General features: G+C 31.3%; 1 protein-coding gene across 5 annotated transcripts in view; it reads left to right on the top strand.

The window, feature by feature from the left end:
- The window catches only part of LOC148611662 (centrosome-associated protein 350-like), a 118,630-nt gene that overhangs the window by 81,127 nt on the left and 16,216 nt on the right, over positions 1-21,287 (top strand). For all 5 annotated transcript variants that reach the window (XM_088592431.1, XM_088592432.1, XM_088592433.1 and 2 more), the window contains 12 exons: positions 2,721-3,037; positions 3,536-3,645; positions 7,037-7,380; positions 10,243-10,377; positions 13,784-13,959; positions 14,333-14,413; positions 15,395-15,578; positions 16,079-16,310; positions 16,810-16,917; positions 18,188-18,299; positions 18,759-18,980; positions 20,836-21,093. In XM_088592431.1, coding sequence (XP_088448557.1) covers positions 2,721-3,037; positions 3,536-3,645; positions 7,037-7,380; positions 10,243-10,377; positions 13,784-13,959; positions 14,333-14,413; positions 15,395-15,578; positions 16,079-16,310; positions 16,810-16,917; positions 18,188-18,299; positions 18,759-18,980; positions 20,836-21,093 — 2,279 coding nt within the window. The remainder of the gene's footprint in view (positions 1-2,720; positions 3,038-3,535; positions 3,646-7,036; positions 7,381-10,242; positions 10,378-13,783; positions 13,960-14,332; positions 14,414-15,394; positions 15,579-16,078; positions 16,311-16,809; positions 16,918-18,187; positions 18,300-18,758; positions 18,981-20,835; positions 21,094-21,287) is intronic.

Raw genomic sequence — 21,287 nt, 5'->3', positions numbered from 1 at the left:
CAATGCATGTTTTGTAAGGAAATGTGTCTATATGTAAAGGTCATGATGATTGAATCTCTTCAGACCAAGTAACAAGTGCTATAAATAATGAAAAAAAATCAAGGCTTTTTATCTTAGGTGAATATTAAAGAGGAAATTGAAGAAATTGAAGTAACTTAGCAAAGAAGAAGCAGGATTTTCATTGACAGTAAATCTCATATTGAAATGTCCATTATGTCTTAGACTATTTGCAATTTGATTGATTTATACCTGTTTGTGTTAAAATGTTTAAGTTTTTGCATGGAAATTCTGTTTTATGAAATGTGATCTGAAGTTTTAATGAAGAAACAATGTTTTATAAGACACAAAGCTTCCCTGGTATTCAAAGTAGTGGAAAATAGAGCATATTAGTCCTAGCCTGTCTATTAAAATATAATGCATGCCTGTCTGACAATATTAATGACATGTTTTGTAAATTCTGTAAACTTGGTCAGTTTTTGTCCTCAGTAAATTTTCATTAGAGAATTGATTTTGTTTTTGACTCAATCATTACATGATGTTCAATTTTAGTATTCATTATAATGAATGTGATGGTAAACAATATTCTTTAGCTGTAGATGTTCACAACATAAATTACATGAAAGAAAAGGTGTAGGTTTGTTTGTTTGTTGGGGTTTAACGTCCGAGCAGCAATATTTCAGCTATATTCAGACGATGAACATGAAATGGATGATAAAATGAACATGAAATGAAAAAAAAAAAAGGATGGGTCACAAGGATAATAGGGTCGACAAATTTTGATTGCCACTGGAAAAAGGGGGGTGGGTAAGGTCGGAAAAGGTGTAGGGCTCATGCAAAACAATTTGTTTTTTTATACTTTTTTTTTTCTTATTTTGCCTCAATTGGATTATAATAAGCATATCAAGAATCACTAATGCAAAACATTAATGCATGACAAATGTACAGAAAAAAAAATGCCTTATAACTCAGTTAATGTTTACATCTGTTCTTTAACCTTTAAAAATATATATTGAAAACCATTCAGTTTCATATTCACGCCTACTGTCTTTTAATTCAATGTGGTTGCTTGCTTCTCAAAGTATGTCAGCAATTGTAATGAAAAATTCAACACTTTTTCATGCTTTTGAAAGAGAAATTAGACTATATCTGAACTGCTTCACAGGAAATATGGCCTTAAGCGTGTAAACAATGACTATATATTTAAATTTTTAAAACATTGGTCTATTGATCAACTATTTAATTACATTTGTAACGTAGATGTTTCTGATTACCATCTCGGCTTATACAATAGCCAGGGATATTGTATCGCTACTGATAGTATTTTATGAACACAATTCAATTCTACAGTGTTCGGACAGTACTAAGAGATGGTAATTTTTGGACAAATGGATTTTTTAAGTATGTATAGTTATTTGAGATAATTTTTTTCATACTTTGAGGTAGGGTGTTGTGTAGTGTTATCTTGTTTATTTTTTTTATTTATAAATGTATCACAATAGAATTTCTTTAAGGGATAATAAACATCTCACTGTTCATTGATGACATTTTTCATTTCCCTTGCAGTACATTTTTTCTGTTTTCTTTTTTTCCTGTTTTTTGAATTTTATTTTTATAGATAAATTTAATTTGACAATGATCACCCATGAAAACAATTAATACCTGAACCAAGAGAGTATTATGATATGGTGATAAAAGATCAGAAAAACAAAATTGTTTACTTTCTCAATACATTTTTTGAAGAAAAAAAAGAATTGTAAGAGATTATAGGCAACAAAAGTATTAAATCACCTCCTTGAAATTTATACATCATTCAATATATCAACACAACTTCATATTCATGTATTGGTCAACTTTGAGAAATCCTGGGACAGTATGTTCTTCCCAAAATGCACCAGTATTTTATTGATTTATAATGGCTCCATTATTCTGAGCATTGCTGTCATTGCTATGTCATAGTCCACATTAGGTATTATCATACATACATGATACTGGAAGTTTATGTATAAAGTTTTAATAATGAATAGCCCAAAACAATTAAATAATTGAATTCAATATAAGTACAATGTATAGTATTTCATTGTTATTTATGAATACGGTGATGATAGCTCAAGTTTTGCATTCAGACTCTACTGCAATGTATTGTTGCCACTGATTACATAGACAGTTCTTAGCATAAATACATTACATTTACCTTCATATGATAATAAATTAATTTGAGATAAATACTGTAATCTGATTGGTTAATATAATTTTGTTATATCTCAGTGGATATTAAAATATTGACATGCCCCTATGCAGTTAAATTCAGAGCTACTTTTCTCATGTTTAAAGATAAAAATTTCGCACTTCGTGCAATAAACAATATGCACATGGAAAATTTATGTTATTTTTCAATAGACAAAATTTTTATAATAGCCAATTTTTAAATGGAAGTTGTCCTATTTAATTATTCTTTGAAAGGGAGCTCATGCTTGCCCAGGTTAATGACATTAGGTATTACCCTGAGGATGGATTTTTGTCTCTCAATAGTCCTTACATTGATAGAAATAGAGTTGTTCACATGGAACGTTGGTGTTATGTTAAGTTTGATTGTTAAAAATAATGCATAGCCTGCATAATCACTTCCAGATATTTACAATGTAGAGGTAACCCCTTCTTGACTGGCTTACTTGACATTGTTCTAGTTAAAGACTTATAGCATGAGTATTCTTTCTTTTCAGGTGCTGAAGTAGACAAACACTCACAAATAAAACAAAGACATTATGATGCTGAAGAAATAAGACATTATATACAGAAGAAGAAAGCAGAAAGAGCTCAAAAACAACTGGAGGAAGAGAAAAGACAGAAGAAAGCAGATGAACTGCGACGAAAACAACTAGAAGAGTTATATTGTAAACAGAAGCAGACTGCTTCCCATACTAAACGTTTCAAAGATAATATAAAACGTAAATCCTCCAGTGAGCTTCCATCACGGCCTATGGCATTGTCAGACTTTCCGAGGAACCATCCCTTCAACACCGAGAGGGTCAGGACTATGGTAGGTATACTCTGGTAGGGTAGTGTACTGTTAAGGGTTTAATAAACTATGTTAGTTTTTATTTATGCACTAATGAAAGGAAAGTTTTTTTTTTAAATGCCTAACATTTAGAAAGAAAACTCAACATGATTGAACAGTCTTGTCCTTAAACAGTTTTGAAAGCTTGCCCAAATCTATAGGATTGATGAAAAACTATATACTATTCCAACAGGCCAAAACAGTGAAAATAGACATCACTTTTCTTTTTTCATTTGACCTGGGATACAGGTTAGTCACTGAAGAATACCAGAAAACCAATAAGATTGTATTGAAAGCTGATCTTATGCAGAGTTGTAAATGTACTGCTGCAGGTGGCTACAGTGTGCCTAGAGATTCTTGGTGTCAGTTTTTGTTTCATACTTGTTTAATATACCTCTTTAAAGGAAGAAAAGGCAACTGTAACAAGTGTTGGAACATCTTTAGTGACTTGAAATACATCAATTACATCTCTCGTTACAGATTAATAGTGATTCTGAAAATCATGATGAAGAGATGGAAATGAGTGATGGTAGTTCAACTCTGACTGGAGACTCAATGGATGAGGGTTCACCATTAGCAACTCCTAAAGGGTAAATTTTCATATTCCAAGGTGGCATGTGATCCTAGAAGCCTACCTTGATGATTTTTATTATGCCAAAATGAATCTTTATTATTGAGAATTAAAGATCTAGCACAAAGTTATTTTGCGTAGAATGTGTTATAAATATATATTCATGTAATACAATTTCAATTGGGAAACTGAACTTTTAATTTTGACTTAACAGGGGTTGAAAATTCCTAAAGCCCGACGCCCGGGACTAAAAAAATTGCACCTCGGACTTGCCATTTTTCAATGAAATAAGCCCGTCGGGCATGGCAAATCTAAAAAAATAAAAACTAGTTTTGGAAAGATTTTGTTGTCATTATTTGGACCATGTTTCTCGATCTATTCCCTGACCTATAAATAGTTATAACTTTATTTTTAGAATGGGTATTCACTAGATGGATCTATTGATTAGTCATTCTCAAGTCTGAATTGCACTTGCGCTTGATCAGACGCATTTTTTGACATACTAAAAATTTTATTAATCAAGCGCTGGAATGAAAAGGATCAAATTTTGTTGATAAACTTTTGAGGAAAATACTGTTGCTCAAGTACAATTTCACAGTTAAAAAAATGGAGAAACGGAAAGCTGTTGACACGGCATCAGACCTGGAGATGGAATCAGTTGACACTGTGTCTTCTTCCCTGCAAACATTGAATTATACATAAGAATGTCAGATAACAAAATTGCATTTATATTGATTGGGACTTGACACAACATTGTTCGGGCTTAGTGTACAAAAGGTGAAAAAGTCCAGGGCTTGGGTCTTGCCCAACAAAATTTTCAACCCCTGCTTAAGTGTTAAGTCTGTCATTAATCAGTCTTTAAAACAGGATAGCAAACAAAGATGATGTAATGTCCGGATTTTTATATTCTGTTGAAAAAAAAAGAAAAATTTCTCCACTTGAAATGCACTGTCACAATATTGAATTCCCCTTTTATCTCAACTCTTGCATCAATAAACTATGTAAATTAATCAAGAAATGATATGCTATGCATTTTGTACCAAGGTTGTACTTTACGTTCTGATAGTTGTCATTATATAATTGAAAAACTCTATATGAAAGTGAGGGAACTCTTTTCTTTGAAAATACACTACATAATATTACTTATGTACTCAAAGATTTGGTAGGAAAATGAAGGGAACTCTATGAAAACAGATTTTACATTAGAATCTTTATAGTATGTCTTCAGCTGTTTGATTGGTAAGGACTCTGTACTGAAGCAGTGTTTACTTTGCGTCATGTACTCTTAAGCCTTGGGTGGTTCCTATTACCCTATGAATTTAACCGTAATGGTTTGTACTCTACATAATTCAAAAAGAAAATCAAGTGCTTCAGTCTTTAATACTTGTATATTCAACACTTTTTTAAATACATTTTTGAGATCTTTGACACAATTAAAACTGTTTAATTGAAGGTTTACCTCTTATTAATTGAAATTCTATTTCTATTTTACAATTATGGATACGGTTAGCTTTAAAGAAATCTTTTTTTATAGCGTAATATTTATTTTTCATAATGCTGTCTGACAAATTATGTAGAAAACCCCGCAAATATGTCAAAATCAATAATAAACCTGCTAAGTTTATGATCTGCATTTATTGGTTGAATTATTCCACAAGAGTAATGCATAAAAGAAATCATTCCTTTATTCACTGATGTGTATTTATGAATTTTCTCTTTTATGCAATAGACAGTAGCACTATGACATTTGGTCCACCTCCCGTTGCGCTGAATAGTGACAAATTCTGTATGATCTTTTTATAGATGTAAACAAATTTGATCTTGAAAGAAATTGGTATTTAATGACATTAAAAATGCAGGAATATTTTAATGTACTGCTGTAATCTTACACATATCCAAAATTGTTAATGTCTTGTATGGTTAAGTAAAACTGGTCTTTTGATATTATAGGAACTTTTTTTCTTATCATGTGTGTTATTTAAAGGCATTTCAAGTTACAATATTTACTCTTTTTTATAAATGCTCCACCAACAAAGTTGGGGCATATTGATTTCAGTTGTGGAGTACTCTTCTTATACATGTACTCCAGGGTTGATTTTGTTTTCTCCAAGAGAATTTGTACTCATCAACATGAAGCTTGGTACACATGTTCATCGTAATTCTTATTTGATGAATATTACTGAGCATCGCATGCAAATAAGATAGACTTTCAGTCAAACTGGAATAGGTATCAGACAGGCCGTTAGAAATGGGCCAGGGAAGTGAATTCAAAGTGAAAGTAACCTTTAAATGATTTTGAATTAAAATATGCATTTCAAAAACCAAGAAAAAATACTCAAAACTGTTAATGCTTTGGTAATAATTATTTACAGTATTTAGGTACGGTATGCTGAATTATTTCTAAAAGTAGACAACTGTTTGCCTATCCTATATTGCCCCTTTCAGCCATCATCCCTTTTCTGAACAATGCCTTAACAAACGTAGACTAAGTGTATAAGTGGGATGCTCTATTGTAGGCTGTGCCTAACTCACAGTTTTCATTGTTTTATCAGGAAATTACAGATCAGAGTTATTTTTGTTTCATTAACATATTGTCGTGTTTTTTCTTAACTTAAAGTACATGGCAATGTTTAAAGGTTTTGGCATTTACTAGAGGAGAGAAAGAATTTTATTTGTTATTGTCGGATCAATAGAAAGTCTTTGATGTTAGACAGTTTCTTAAATATAGGAGACCTGGGTTCAAATATACAACATTTGTTTACTTTTAGTATGAAAGAAAATATATTTATAGATCTACTTTCTCGTGTCTCTTTGGAGTTTTGTTTGTAGGATCTATTTTTATATATGAGCTCCTTGGGTCAATGCTTATTTGCTAAGATCTTACATAACTTGTTCTGTAGGTTGTTACTTGTGGACCTGTAATTTGGTTGACAAATGTGTTTTTAAATGTTAATGGTTTACCAATATTTTGATATGAATAGATAAGATTATCTGTCTTCTTTGCCATTGTATAGGTTTCAAAGGGGGCTTCCTTAATATGCATATGCAAATTAGTTCTCTTTTCCAATTGATTTTTTGGGTCCATATCATTAAATCTTTAAAAAAGTGATTGAGTTGGTGGGATCTTTTTGACAAAATCTTTTTTTATATAGAAATAAGAATGAGATTGTGAACTATTCAAATGTAAACAGGATTTTTTTGTCTTTCCCTTGCTATGCAATAATTTTTGCTATTATTGCATTTGACAGTTGTTGAAACATTGCACCTGCAAAAGTCAGTAATATTATCAAGACACCTCATCCTTTACACAACCAAGGAATTATTATTTGATATGTTCAATTGACATATTCTTGTGAATTTAATATGTCTGCAGTACTAGGAATTTGACTCTGAAATTTTCATTTGTACAGGACAATGGAAGCTAGAGGTCAGCCCAGTCAGACAAGTCAATGGAAAGCTAGTTTGCAGAAAGATCGAGATTTCATGGAGAACAATAAAACAATAGGTGGATTTTCGTTTAATTTGGATAATGTGTTGACTAAATTTTCTCAGGCTGTTAATAATCAACAAAGTGAAAGTGAAAGTAGACCATTACATTCTGGTTATGCTGGAAATACTGCTATCTCTAGACCCTCTGCAGAGGGAAATGATCGGACTCGTGAACAACGATTACAAGCTATCAAGGAAACAGCAAAGCATTTACAGGAAAAAATTCAGACAGAGGCTAGAAAGCTCAAAGGAGAGGTAGATGAAAGTAAGTTGTGTTTCAGCGGTTGCTTAGTTCAGCCATTTATAGCCATTTTGACGCATCTTTTATTCCTGGTAAATAATCTGAAGAGGCAGAAGCACAGACTTTCATTGAGTAATGAGGAACTAGGCCTCTGTTAATTGCATCTGAAACAAAGATCGTAATCATTTTAACTTAGATATAGAGGCTGTTTTTCTTGACCTTTTACTCTAGTTTTCATACCCCGCCACACAAAGTGGCATGGTATTATGTTAAGTACCATAAAATACATGTCAATATTGATTTTCAACAAAATTAAATAGGTACTTTTCAAGGCCAGGCCATTTTTAACATTTTACTGTCCACTGTTTTTTCACCATTACATGGCTGGGTATCACTTAATGTTCCATTAATGTCCTATTTTTAAGTAAGGTTTCTCATGTTTTGTTTCATTACATGATCAGTTTCAAATGTGGGTGGGGGGAAATAAGTAAACTGCAAAATTAATTAGTTACAATTCTTCAAGTGTTAACATAAAGTTCCTTAAAAATTCCTTAAAAATTCTAGAATCTAATTTAGGTCAGTAGTTCCTTCAGTATTTGTTATTAGTATAATCTCCTGATATTAAACTTCGAACCAAACATAAGAAGCATCAAAGTTTGTATATACAGATCTTAGATAACCAGTGAATAAATAGTAACCTCATTATTATATATCAACCAAAATTTATTGTTAAAAATCATACTTAGGTCATTTAATTTATATTTGTTTGCAAAACAAAATTGTAATGAAAAAAATTCGTATCTAAATCATCTGGAGTTAGGAATTGAAAGTCACCAGTTTTTTACTATACATTGTATGCATTTAAGTATGATATAATTTTGATTCTGTCACTTTCCTATTTGTTAATAAGTGATGATATCTGTGCAGTTTAATCTGAATGACCATGGAATTGTATTATTTGTACGATTTACTATATATTAGATGTAGAAGGTATCATTCTCACAATCTTCGTTATTGGCAGTGAAAGTTACTGTCACGGAAACATTATAAATTTGGCAGTAATGTAGAACACATTATGAAAAATTCTCCTTATTTGATCTTGGAAAATATTTTCTTTGCAACAGATTAAAAGATTTGAGATCTATAATCAAATATACCTTGTTGGGTATTGTAACCAGATTACCAAAGCATTTGTGACGGAAGTTCAAGGCAAATTGTAAATATATTAAATTTTGCTGAACAATGACTTCTGAGGGCTAAGAACATCATTCATATCTCTAATTTAAAATATTTTACTGCTCAAATTGGCTCTGTTTCTCACTCTTCAATGTCATATAGTGATTATATCATAACATATTAAGTAATTTTATTGTACCTGAAAATAATTGGAATTTTTTATTTTTATTTTTGTTTTCATAGTTTGTTTTTGTTTTGTTTTGGTTTTTTTTTTTTTTTTGTGTGTGTGTTACTTGTGTGTCAAGATAGGCTGTCAAACCAACAAACTATGATTCAATACGGCATACCTATATTATTTTGAGTTTCATTGCTTAGACTCAATCCTCTTGCTGGGAGAAATTTGTTGAAATTGGCAAAGGCATGACAGTGGACATTATTTTAAAAAAAACACTTTTAATTAAAAATATTGTACAAAATTTACCAACTGAAGAAATTAATTAATTCCCTGAGATTCTTTTACAATAAGAAAATATTCACTATACTTGTTTACAGATACAATATTAAACTTTAGAAGATTTTGGCAATATTTCAAGATATAAGCAAACTACAAATAAAGCCAGTATTATAGGTGTACTTGTAAAGGTACAGATTTCTGATAATTCATTTGGTTAAAAGAATTAATAAGTCACCATTTTACTTTTTTAGACCTTTTTTTTTCAATTGTTTTCAAGGTATTGTTAATTCTAGTAAGAAACCTATCCACCTACCCTAGTTATGCCATAACTGACCTTGTTTCATTTGGACTGGTTCTATTGTTTGTAGTAAAATAAATTCCATTGAGTAATTATAGATTTTCATGTTTGCTATTGAGGAGGTTTTTAATAATTCCTGCAGTAGCATTGATATTATTCCTACTACATAGTACATGCAATGCTTAATTAGGTAAGGTCTGATAATCTTTGCTCACGGTTTACATTGTTGGGGATATCAAGTATGTACTCTCATTTTTCTCTGACACTTTAATTAATTTTTCTTTCAAATTGTGCTAAAATATTGATTGAAATATTGATATTACTGCTGGCTCAGCAAAATCTAGGTCTCTTTTTATGTTTTTGAAAATTATTTGGAATTAGGGTAATAATTCTTGATTCTGAGGAATGGATGCTGTTACAACTTGTATTCTTTAAAAAGAAAGACAGAAAATGACAGTGTAAATCCGTGTCATCAATATTTATATATACTACTGTTATTATGTAAACTGAAACATGCCTTAACAAAACCCCTTTTTTGACCAAAGCGGTTTTTAGATATGACCAGTCTATCCAAGACTTGATTGAATGTACAGATGGAATGAACACACCAGCTGTGGATTAGGTGCACTGGTAGGGTAAATACCTTCGCTGGTCTTGACTGACCTACAGATACACTGCCATTAGTGCTAGGAAATAAAAATCTATAACAACAGAAACATTTGTGTAGAAAGTAATGGTATTTGAAAATTGACTTACTAACTTTTGTGTTGTTAACTCTGCATTAGAGTGTAGGCCACTATCTTCCTTCATCCCAAAACGGTTTTGGCAGTGCTGAACATTGGACTGCCAGTTGTAACCAGCTGTATTAATTCCACCCTCTCTTTGTCATCCCCTGTGGATTCCATCATGTCCATTGGGAATGTTTACCTACCTAATGACAATGTTGTATTATTTGTAGATGGTAACACAAACCAAAGATGGGCATTTAACAGACACAATAATAATGATGATAATGATGATGAGTTCGTCACCCGCTATGACAGAATGACTGGTGCTGGAAACGATTTCTCCGTATTTACCTCAAATCTCCCAGGTTAGTAACAGGAAAGCAGGGAATGACTGCAGTACACCTTGTTATAACCAACAAGTTTTTTTTAATCATGTTGGTAATTCCCAAATTGTGCAATTTTTCATTCTCAAAGTGAGTAGTTTTTAATTTTTGACTTAGATACAAAGTGTGATACTAGGTGTGTCCTCTAAAATTGGCAATGATGGTCACTTTGTAACCTAATTTACTGTATATGTATTTGTATGGGTAATTTTGTGATTGGTTGAGTCTGTTGGACAGACATAAATGTAAATGCTAAATTAAAAAAACTTTGTATAAAGATATAGAAAAGTTGATAATGTAAAGAAACAGTTTTTAACTCTTGACTTAACATCATATCTTTTCTTATTAGACTCACTGTGATATATTTTTCTGTCTCACTTTCTGAACTGGCATTTTTTCTGCATTGATTGTTCTGCAACAGTCAACTGCATGTTCTGAATGTTTTAACATTAAAGTGATTTGTTGAGCATTTTAAAAGTGCATCAAAATAAATAAAATGATAAATAACTTCACATTGAATGATTTTATGGCATATATTATACAAAAAATATTTGTTTAAATTTTATAATGACAGCAAGAATTTGAATTGAGTTATCCGATTGTGAAACAAAAAATATGTACACTTTTTACACTTTGATTCCTATTTCAAACTTTTTATTGTCCCAAGCTACAATACAACATAGGACAGTGGTTGTGTAAGATATTTTTTACAAATATTCATCATATACTTTCATGGATTACTCAGACATCTTTGTGAATCAACAATGCCTAGCAAATATTGTAATAGTTATCAGTAATAGTTGATACACTTAGGAATGGTTGATTCATTGTGTCTGACAAGTTGTAAAAAAAGGCAGGTAAAGTCTTTTTTTTTTACCTTAACCCCCTGGCATTGATTTCACAAAAAGTCGTAAGTGTAAAGTTGATCGTAAGTAATGATGTCGTAACAGAAAATAGCATTGTTACGTCATAATTTACGATCAATTTTACACTTACGACTTTTTGTGAAACTGACGCCTGGAGTGGATAGGGAACATGGAACATAGTTCTTTTATTTTATTTGTTTTTGCTGTGGAAATGAAGTATATCAAAATCATGAACCATTTCATAAATCATCTTGAAATTAAAGACTTGGGGGAACCTCAAGAGTTTGAGCTGTAATTCTAAATGAAATGCATAAAAGCAGGTCCATGTTTTAAATGGCTGTTGATCTTATATAGTATACATAAGTACCGGTATTGACTTAGCATGTCAAATATACAGAAAACAATCCTGAACCACGTGTTAAAGACCCTCTGATTTGGGATGTTTTATATTCTGACATACAATGGATGTATTTAATTGTTATAATTCATTGTTCCTTTGACATTTCAATAAATTTTATCCATTAGAAAATGAGGACAGTAACACACCTATTAACCCTCCCACTTTAGGGGGAGACTCCCACAAAATCAAAGAAAAAATTTGAATCTCCCACAAGAAAATGTAAGATTATTGGGAGAACTTTGGTTAATTTTACTATATTATCTGTGAAAAATATTAAATAACTGAATTTTTACATGAAAAATTTGCTTTTACCAAAAAAAATCTCACTCAGGAGACTGTCATTGGGGGAAAATCTTCCACAGGTTAACAAGTATGCATTCAACAATCGAAGTTTGATTGAGGCAAATATCAAGGGATTTTGCTCTTGTTGTGCTCATATTAATCAAAAACTCAGTTGATTATGCTTTTCAGTCATATCTGAAGCCATAAATTTGAAATTGGGTTAAATAAATAATAAAAATTAAAAAACTACTAATTCAAAACTTTCGATTTATTTAAATGTGTTTGTTATGAGTTAAAAGTGTTAAGTTATTTCTCTGTCAGGTAAAATGGATCTCAATGATATAGGCAAATACAATTTTAAGGTCTGGTTAAACAACATTTTTGCTTCCTTTGACACCACTTGACCTGTGGAAAGGAATTTTTATTAAGTGTGGGAGGTCCTGTTACTGGTTGTGTCATTTCTAATTGCTTAATCTATGCCCACTTAAAAACTGGTACAGATTAGATGTCTGTTACAATTCTAGTTAAAGTATGCCCTCTGTTTCCTTTATCCCATACAGTAGATGCAATTTCATCTTACATACAAAAACAGTGCTGTTAACTTTAATCAGTTCTAATCAGACAGTGTGGGACTTCAGGGTCTGATTGACACATTTTGTTGCATCTCAGTAATTTCAATTTCAATATCAATAAAATACTATAGTGATACTCTAAAAAAGAGCTGAACAGAGCCTCATGTTCTATTTTTCACTGGAGCGTTGAGAAATCCATTGGGTGTTCTGAGGCAATGAGAAATTTTTGTTATTTCTGTACATTATTTTTGTAAAAATTGCTTTTAAAAGGTTGGAAATGGCCTTTTTCAAATCTTTTTATCTGCATCAATGGTGTATGTTATAGTAGTTTCAAATTCAGTAAAAGACCTGTTTTGTCTTTACTAGCCTAAGGGATGAGCCATTGAATTGGTTTCTAGATTGAGACAGACAAAAGAAAGAATTTTATATCATTTAGATGTGGTATAAGGTCATGAACTGTCTTATTTGCATTTTATATATCTTGAGATTTCTCATTGTTCCATTAACTGAAAAGTACAGGTCATAACACATAGAGGGTTTAAGTGAAGGAAGTTAATCATAAAACTAGTAGCCTCTTAATATTTGTACAAAATTTAATTTCGGTATTTACAAGGGTCCAAAAATTTCAATGTTGTTATTTTTGTTCAATAAAATAGTCAAAATTAGGAAATTTATAATAGGTCCATTTGTAAGGCACTATTCATTTATTTAAATCTTGGCACTTTCATTTGATTTTAAGAATGATTGAAATATTATACTAAAGGTTTTAAAATTGGAAGTAAACACTTCATTTGCTGCGTAATATGGAAATGCACTTTTAATAGCACTAATAAAAAAGGGTGGAATTCAGAAACTTTGTCCTTGTGCTTTCTCTTCTATAAATAATTTGTGGTTATGATCATGTAGTACAAATAATTCTGATGGTTTTTACAAAGGTTTGTTTTCAAATTTGATATGCCTTATCACAAAATGATCAAATGTAAGATTTCAGAGTTATGTGAACTGGTCTCATTTATCAAATTTTTATTGTGGCTCTTGGACTTCATTGTTTGGTAAAAGTTTTAAGAACATACAGTGTGCTGTTTAAGAAAATCAATTAACTGGCATGGAAGTGTATGCCATGATATTCATTGAAGATTAAAAAATGGGCTTATAAGAATTTTCTTTGTCGATGATATGTCCCCACAATGAAGTACCAATTTACAGGCTTAAGGTTTAACATAAAATTAAATATATTTAAAACAAATTTTGTTCTTTGCTTTCTTCAGGCCTTCAGAGAAACTCCACATTTAATGATGGCGATGATAGTAACCCTGTTGAGGCTGCAGCCATCAGAATCCAGGCTGCATACCGAGGGCATACAGTACGACAGAACCTAAATAGTTGGAAACTCCCGTCAGGCAGGACTGTTGGAAGTCAGATTCGACATCCTCACCAAGATGAGGTTAATATTTAAGTACATTTTGTAGAATATAATCCAGAGGTTTTCATCACCCATTATTGATTTCACAAAAAGTTGTAAGTGTAAAATTCATTGTAAGTTATGATGTCATAATAGAAATTACCATTGTGACATAATTACTTGTAATCAATTTTTACATTTACAAACTTTTTGTAAAATCAAGTACAGATTTAACTATGGTTCATCGTGTGCCCATTCAACAAGTCTGTTATGTTTGTTTAGGAAACTGTCCAATGTGTGTAAAATAACGCAAGTACCATCATTTAAAATTGAAATCACCAATTTTTACAATAAATACACGACATAATTGTCAACCCAGTTATGCCATATACACAACCTTTTTTTTACATTTTAGGATGATTCTTCTTTAACCGAGACCTCTACATTTGGTACCATCACAGATGACTCGGATTCAATACTTAACAACCATCGACAGGTAATTTTATTCAAAAGTTTTTACAGATTTCAGCATATATGGTGCTTACACAGGACTATTTACACCAGCATATAGAAGGCACTGATATTATCAAGGGATTTGGATGTTGTTAAACAATACCGAATTATTCCTAGAAATTCCATTAAATTGATTATATTTTAATTCTTATCTAAAATTTATAATATGCTGATGTTTGAAATTAAAAATAAATTAAAAAAAATTCTGGTTTGCTTTATAAAAAAATTAGGAAATTTTTATTACCTATTTGAATCTTATCATTTCAATGGAGTTTTATGATAAGTATCTATTTTTTAGATTGACACAATAAAAATATAAGATTACTGCCAATATTCAATATGAGATACCATTACTTCATAAACTTTTTTGTCTCTCGGGGTTTATCACAATTTAGAGTTATTGGAGTGGCTAATTAATATTCATGGAAATGTAAAATCGAAACAAGATCATACATCAAACTAGCAGTGCATTAGTTTTAGGTGAATAAAACATAGTGATTAGGATAGAGTGGATCATTTAAAATGTATTGATAATATCTCTTTCTCTTATAAATATTAAATTGCTTATCTCATGCCTATCTTGCATGGAACACATGGCACTTCATGGTAAGTGAAAAAAAATGGTTATTGGCGGAATTTTTATGTGATGGTAATAGCAGTTCCACTAATTCTGCAAAATTTGGAACTTCACTGACAATAGAGTGTAATTAGTTATATGTTATGTACTTGTCCTTGAACTTTGCTGCTTTTCATACTTTGTATTTAAACATTTAAGCATTATAACAGATTGCTGTCCTACTGTCTGTTTTAACAGAGGAGTGTTGATTTGGTCTTACCCAGTCAACTGAAAACTTGTATAAGTTTGAAAAAGATTGGTTAGATTTCTGGAACTATAAAAACAGAATCAGTACTGTATAGAATAATTTCACCATAAGACTAAACTCCAGTTATGTTGATTTATCAGGTTGGTTCTGGTTTACGAGACAGAGATTTCCATGCGGGTAGAGGACACCATCATCCAAGTGGCTCCTCAGAACTGGTGATACCTCGCCCCACCACACAACACAGAGATAAATACTCATGGGATGACCCGGTTCCTGACCCTGATAATGTATTTAATGTATTTGCAAGACATCAACGAAATCAAGGTATTTATCACACTTATAGTGACATCAACAAAATCAAGGTATTTTATCACACTGATAGTGGGTTCTTTTTAGTTAGAATACAAACTGTAAACCTACAGATTTTGGCAAGAAAGGAAATTCACAAAATTGATTCACATCAGTGGTGGCTATCTAATATATACTTGATAATTGATAAAGTACATCAATAGAATCTTTTTTAAAAAAAGAAAGTAATCACAGAATTGCAGCTGTTTTTGAGTCAAGACTGAAAACTTCCATAGTGTGCCCAAAATGAGGAGATGTGATGTTCTCTCAATATGTTCAAAACTGGTGTTATTCTGTTGATAGATGGGATCAATGTGGATTTTTTATTCTGATAAATTATCAATTTTATGATCACAGCAATAGTATGAGTCAAAACAAAGAAAAAAGATTGTTGTCAATAAAGTATATTCCCTGCACATGATTTTATTTTTAAAAAAATTACTCATGACGTATTCCATTTTTTTTGTAATTTTCAGATAAACAACGATCAAATTACAGTACAGCTGCGACAGAACCAAAGAAAGTGGAAGAGGAGTTCCGAAGAGATCAAGTTTCATCTCAACATACTGCTCCAAAAATAAAAACTATTCAAAGTAATACTTTGCCAAGGACACGTAGTCCAGGAGTTGGTGCTAGATCTCATAGTCCTGGGTTCAGTAAAAGGAGTGAAAGTCTTCAAGCCTCTGCTCATCATAGTATCAAATCCAGGTGGGTACCAGTTTAGTTAACTTGTTACATGCAATTTAATTGATGAGATTTGTTTTTAATGCAAATAGATTTGATGCAAAGGGACTTGATCTTTACAGATGAATATAATAATCTGTAAGTGTTCCATGTATGGTATCACTAACCATGTCTAACGTTTCCATTACTTTACTTGTTAAATAAGTAATTTTCTAAGTTTCACTGTGAATTCCCAGGACAAATGACATCTTAAAGTTGCATACCATTGTGAACCTTGGAAAATAAGGCTTTCAAAATAATTATGCTAATGGTATGATGATTGTAGAAATCCTTCACAAAATTTACTTGAATAAATAATACTGAAAATTAACATTTCTACCTTTATACAATGCATAGGTCTTGGTTCAGTGTGTTTTTGGTACTGTATAAGGGGGTGGCCATTTGAATGGAAGTGGTTAGTGAGACCTATTTTTCTTAGACTGATTTTAATTGTAAATACTTAACAGTATAATGCTTGTTACAGGCATGAAGATACAAGACCAAAGACCTCAGTCAGTTTTAAACCAAACACAGCTGAGAAAGAGTATGATGACACATTTGAAGAAAATTCATACACTGGAAATTTTGAGTTGTAAGTTACATTACTATCATAATTGTTCATTATGGTCAACATTGTTAAAATTATGTTTATATGTGTGCTGTTCCAAAATACAGTAATTTCCGAGTTTCATTTAACCTTTAAAATGAAGTATAGAACTATGTACTATTCCCCAACTCAACTTGCTGTTGGTATATGTGGAAATTACTTTGTCCATGCATCCAAATTTGGTAACAATTATCAAAACTCCAAATGGATGGATTAATTTCAAATTTTGTTATGTGTTTTTTTTTTTAAGCTCATCTTGCCATCACTTGGCGTCCATTGTCGTTAACAATTTTTCTCCTCTGACCCTACTGTACCAATTAGAACCAAACTTGGTGAAAGTGTCCCTTCGGGTATACTACACGGAACTAATGTTGAGATTTTTGATCATATGAAAAACGTGGCTGCTGTTACTTAAAATAGAACATTGGGGTCAGACAGAAGTTTTTTGCATATATCTCCAAAACCATTAGTTTAAGCCAAATTCTGAAATAGGATTAAAGTGTTTAGCATGATGATATCTATCTGTGGTCAAATTTTCATTTCAATCTGTTGGCCATGTTGGAGTTAATGCCCTTTTTCAATGTATTTTTTTTTTTTTTGTGATTTCTTAAAAAATCTTCTCCACTGACAATACTAAACCTATTGAAACCAATTTGGTATGAGTGTTTCTTTGGGTATTTTTCATAGAACTGATGTGGGGATTTTTAGTCCTTCCAAAAACATGGCCATTGTTACTAAAAATAAAACATAGGGGTCAGACAGAAGTTTTTCACTTATATCTTCAAAACTGTTAGGTTCAGCCAAATTCTTTCAACTGCCGAAACAATTTTTATTAAAGAGCCTACAAAAGTCTGTGAGAGATAAAAAAAAAATGTTTGACGACTCCTTGTAAGAGTTTTTGCCCTTAAAAGGCAAAGAAAGGTATTTTTAGCAGTTTTCAGCCTATATCTGGAAAAGTATAGTAGATAGAAAGAAACTTTCAATTGATGAAATGATCCTTATGATAAGTCTTACGAAAGTCTGCATTTGATCAAAGTAGTCAGACTAACGCCTTGTTAGAGTTATTGCCCTTGAAAAATTAAAAATGATGTTTTTTAGCAGTTTCTGTCTAATATGATTTTTCTGTACAGGTATACCTAGCACAACAATGCATGAAACTTCATGTTAAATCCTTTTTAAACACAAGCTTTTTCTACAGTAAATGTGTGCTCATTGTATCCAACTTTAACTGTTTTCATTACCTATCTTTTGTCAGGTCTAGAGATGAGAAAAGTAAACCAGAGAAGTCTTCAGTCATGTCTCATAATAAACCTAGTCAGTCTAACGACACTGATACCTCAAGTATTGAAGACTTCTCTAGGACAGAGGTAAGAATGGTATACAGTTACTTCTTATCTTCATGAATTTCATATCAATTACAATATTTATTTTCACTAATATCACTAATATATATATCTTCAACAAGAAAAAAAGTGCTGCAATAGCATTGCCTTGATCTGCACTTTTTTGTCAGAAAACAATAAAATGATGTATTTTTAGTAAAGTTAATATCACAAGGACACACATAATAAGTTTCATTATGATGTTACCCAATGGCTATCGTTGAGAGAATGGAATCTTTTAAACAAAAGGCAAACCAAACACAAGACGGGCAATAACTCAACTATTTTGGAAGGATATGAAAATTATAGTATTAAGTGGCAAGATTGATTGAATGCTAGTGTACTTATTATGTAACTGAAAGACCAAAGGTATAAATTTATTCACAACAGTATCTAAGGTAGCATTCAGATGTGATAAATGTTGGTTGTTTTGGTAAATTCTAGGATCTCAATAGGCGGTTCCCACCAGTTGTCCCAGATGACGATGACTCTACGCCTAAGGCTTCATTACGATACTCTCCAGACACACTGGAAAGGAAGTTTTACTCAGAACTGAACCAGTTAGAGAGTATGGAAGAGTCCATGAGACAGCTGACAGGAGTTGAAAGGACTCGGGCTGTATCTATGGCTCAACAAGAAACTGTCTCACTTGCTCAAATGTTAAAGGTATGAATTGGTATCTAGGCTTATACTCATCTGATAATACCATAGAGGGTTGATCAGTATAAAGATATAGGCAAAAAAAATTTGAAACATTAAAGCAGACAACAGGATCCAAAGACATAGCCAAAAAATGCGAAAACAGGAAACAGAAACAATTCACATTCACAATGTAGACAAAAGTAGACAAGAGAGTAAAAGTTAATATAAACTGAAGATGGGGAAAACAAGACAACACATAAAAAGCTAAAGCACTCAACAGGGGATCCAAGGCTGACCATGGATGATTCTGAAGAATAACACTATCAAATCATTTGGCAGGATCAATTTTTTAGCCTATTGACCCCTTACAGACCACATGATACCTCTGTACTTAACTAAATGTCAGAAATTTTTCCTGTGTACTAAAGATCTAAATAGAGCTATATTTTAAAGATCTACAAAAAGATCTTTCCCAATATAGGAAAATATATCTTAAGCTAATTGGAAATTGTCTTATAAATTGTTAATATTCTCACCTACATCTGTTTGGAAAACTGAAATGGAGTCATTGATGAAGTAAATGGGATTTAATGTAGATTCAATTGAAGCAAATGTAACAAGACTGCCTTTTCAAATTGAGAGCTGACATAATGTATTTGAATCATTAGGGAGATAGCATCAATATGAATGAGGAGAAGTCTACTTGAGAGGGATGTCTCTACTGTCTGCATTTTTTAAAACAAATGTTAAAAAAATGAGTATTCAAATTGGAGAAAAAGACTTTTGTTAATAATATGAACATTTTTAAATGAAATTGACAGATTTCATTAGGTATTTGTATGGAAACTTATATTTAATTACAATAAGTACATGTAATACACTCTATATTTAGTACTGGGTAATAAAGGAGAATTTTCTCAGATGTTACGCATTTTCTCTTTGCCAATTAAAACTAAAACTAAGTTCTTATCAAGATGGAAACAATATTAAAAGACATGCTTTGCTTTTCAGTTTTCATAATACCGTAAAAACACTTATGGTGTGTCATATTTTAGATTGAACATGCATTTGTCAGTAAGTGAATAAACAGTTATACTGGTTTTTGTCACTTCCTGGGCTTTTAAATATTCTTTGTGATTAAAAAAAAAATTCACAATTATATATGAACATGAATCAGAAATATTTAATGGAAGTTATATTAGTTAATTTGAAAGTTATGATCTTAATATCAAAGAAAAATAAATAGAAATGATATTTGATCAGATATATTTTCTGGCCGTATTTTTGCTATGAGTTACATAGCTTTTAATTATTTGGTTTACCTTTAAAATATTAGCCACACCTGTAATTAGCTTGATGCAAAAAAGCTATATGCTCAATATATTGTTTTATTTAATGCAGTAAAAAGATTTTTCCTTGTAAGTCAGATCTAAAACTGTGCCTTATATTTAAACTTGTTTGTCATGTTCCAATAAATGAACCTTTGACCAAGAAACTCTAATAACATTCTTTTTAAAGAATAATTAATTTTTAATATATTTATTGAACCAATAAATGATAGATAAATAGGAATTTTAAAGTTGTACTTTATGTATTTTTGGGCTGTAGCAATGTTCAGAATTTACATTGTGAAATAAAAACCATAAAAAATAATGTTCATTAAACATTAATATGATCTGAAATCATCATTAAATTTTACCATTGCATCAAGCTTGCTACTTGTGAAATACAGACCTACAAGTAGTTTGTATCTTTCAGTGTTGTATAAATATAGAATAAAAATTACATTATGTTGATAATATAGAAGTAATGCATTCGTCATTTCAGGCCAAAATATTAAAAAGTTGTTTTATTTACAAAATTACATTTAATGTTTTAGGCCAGACAACAAACACATGAGAGAGATATGAAGCTACTAGAGATTAAAGTACAACAGGAGAAGCTAGAAGCAGCCAAAATAGAACAACAGATGGACATTGCCAAGCAGAGGGGCAAAGATGCATCAAAGGCTGCCAAAGCTGTCATAAGACGTGTACAGGGAGATGGACAGGAAGATGAGCTCACTTCTAAATATAACAATACTAGTAGTAAACTGGATACTACTGATAACATCAGACCTAAACGGGCAAGTAAACAGGCAAGTTATTATTATGATTTAACCTAAATGGGCAACTTTTTGTGATTAAACTTTGAGGGGCAAGTGAACAAGCAATTTATTACTTATGACTTAACCTAAAGGGGCAAGGAAACTGGCAATTTATCATAATGATTTACTTAAAAGGGCTAGTTAATGTTATATTGAAAACTAAACCTGAAAGTTATCAGTTGTGC

The sequence above is a fragment of the Perna viridis genome, chromosome 7 (genome assembly GCF_037379345.1).
Source record: "Perna viridis isolate PV_CMFRI_1.1 ecotype Kerala chromosome 7, ASM3737934v1, whole genome shotgun sequence".
NCBI classification, from domain to species: domain Eukaryota; kingdom Metazoa; phylum Mollusca; class Bivalvia; order Mytilida; family Mytilidae; genus Perna; species Perna viridis.
This window is presented reverse-complemented; position numbering and strand designations above follow the sequence as displayed.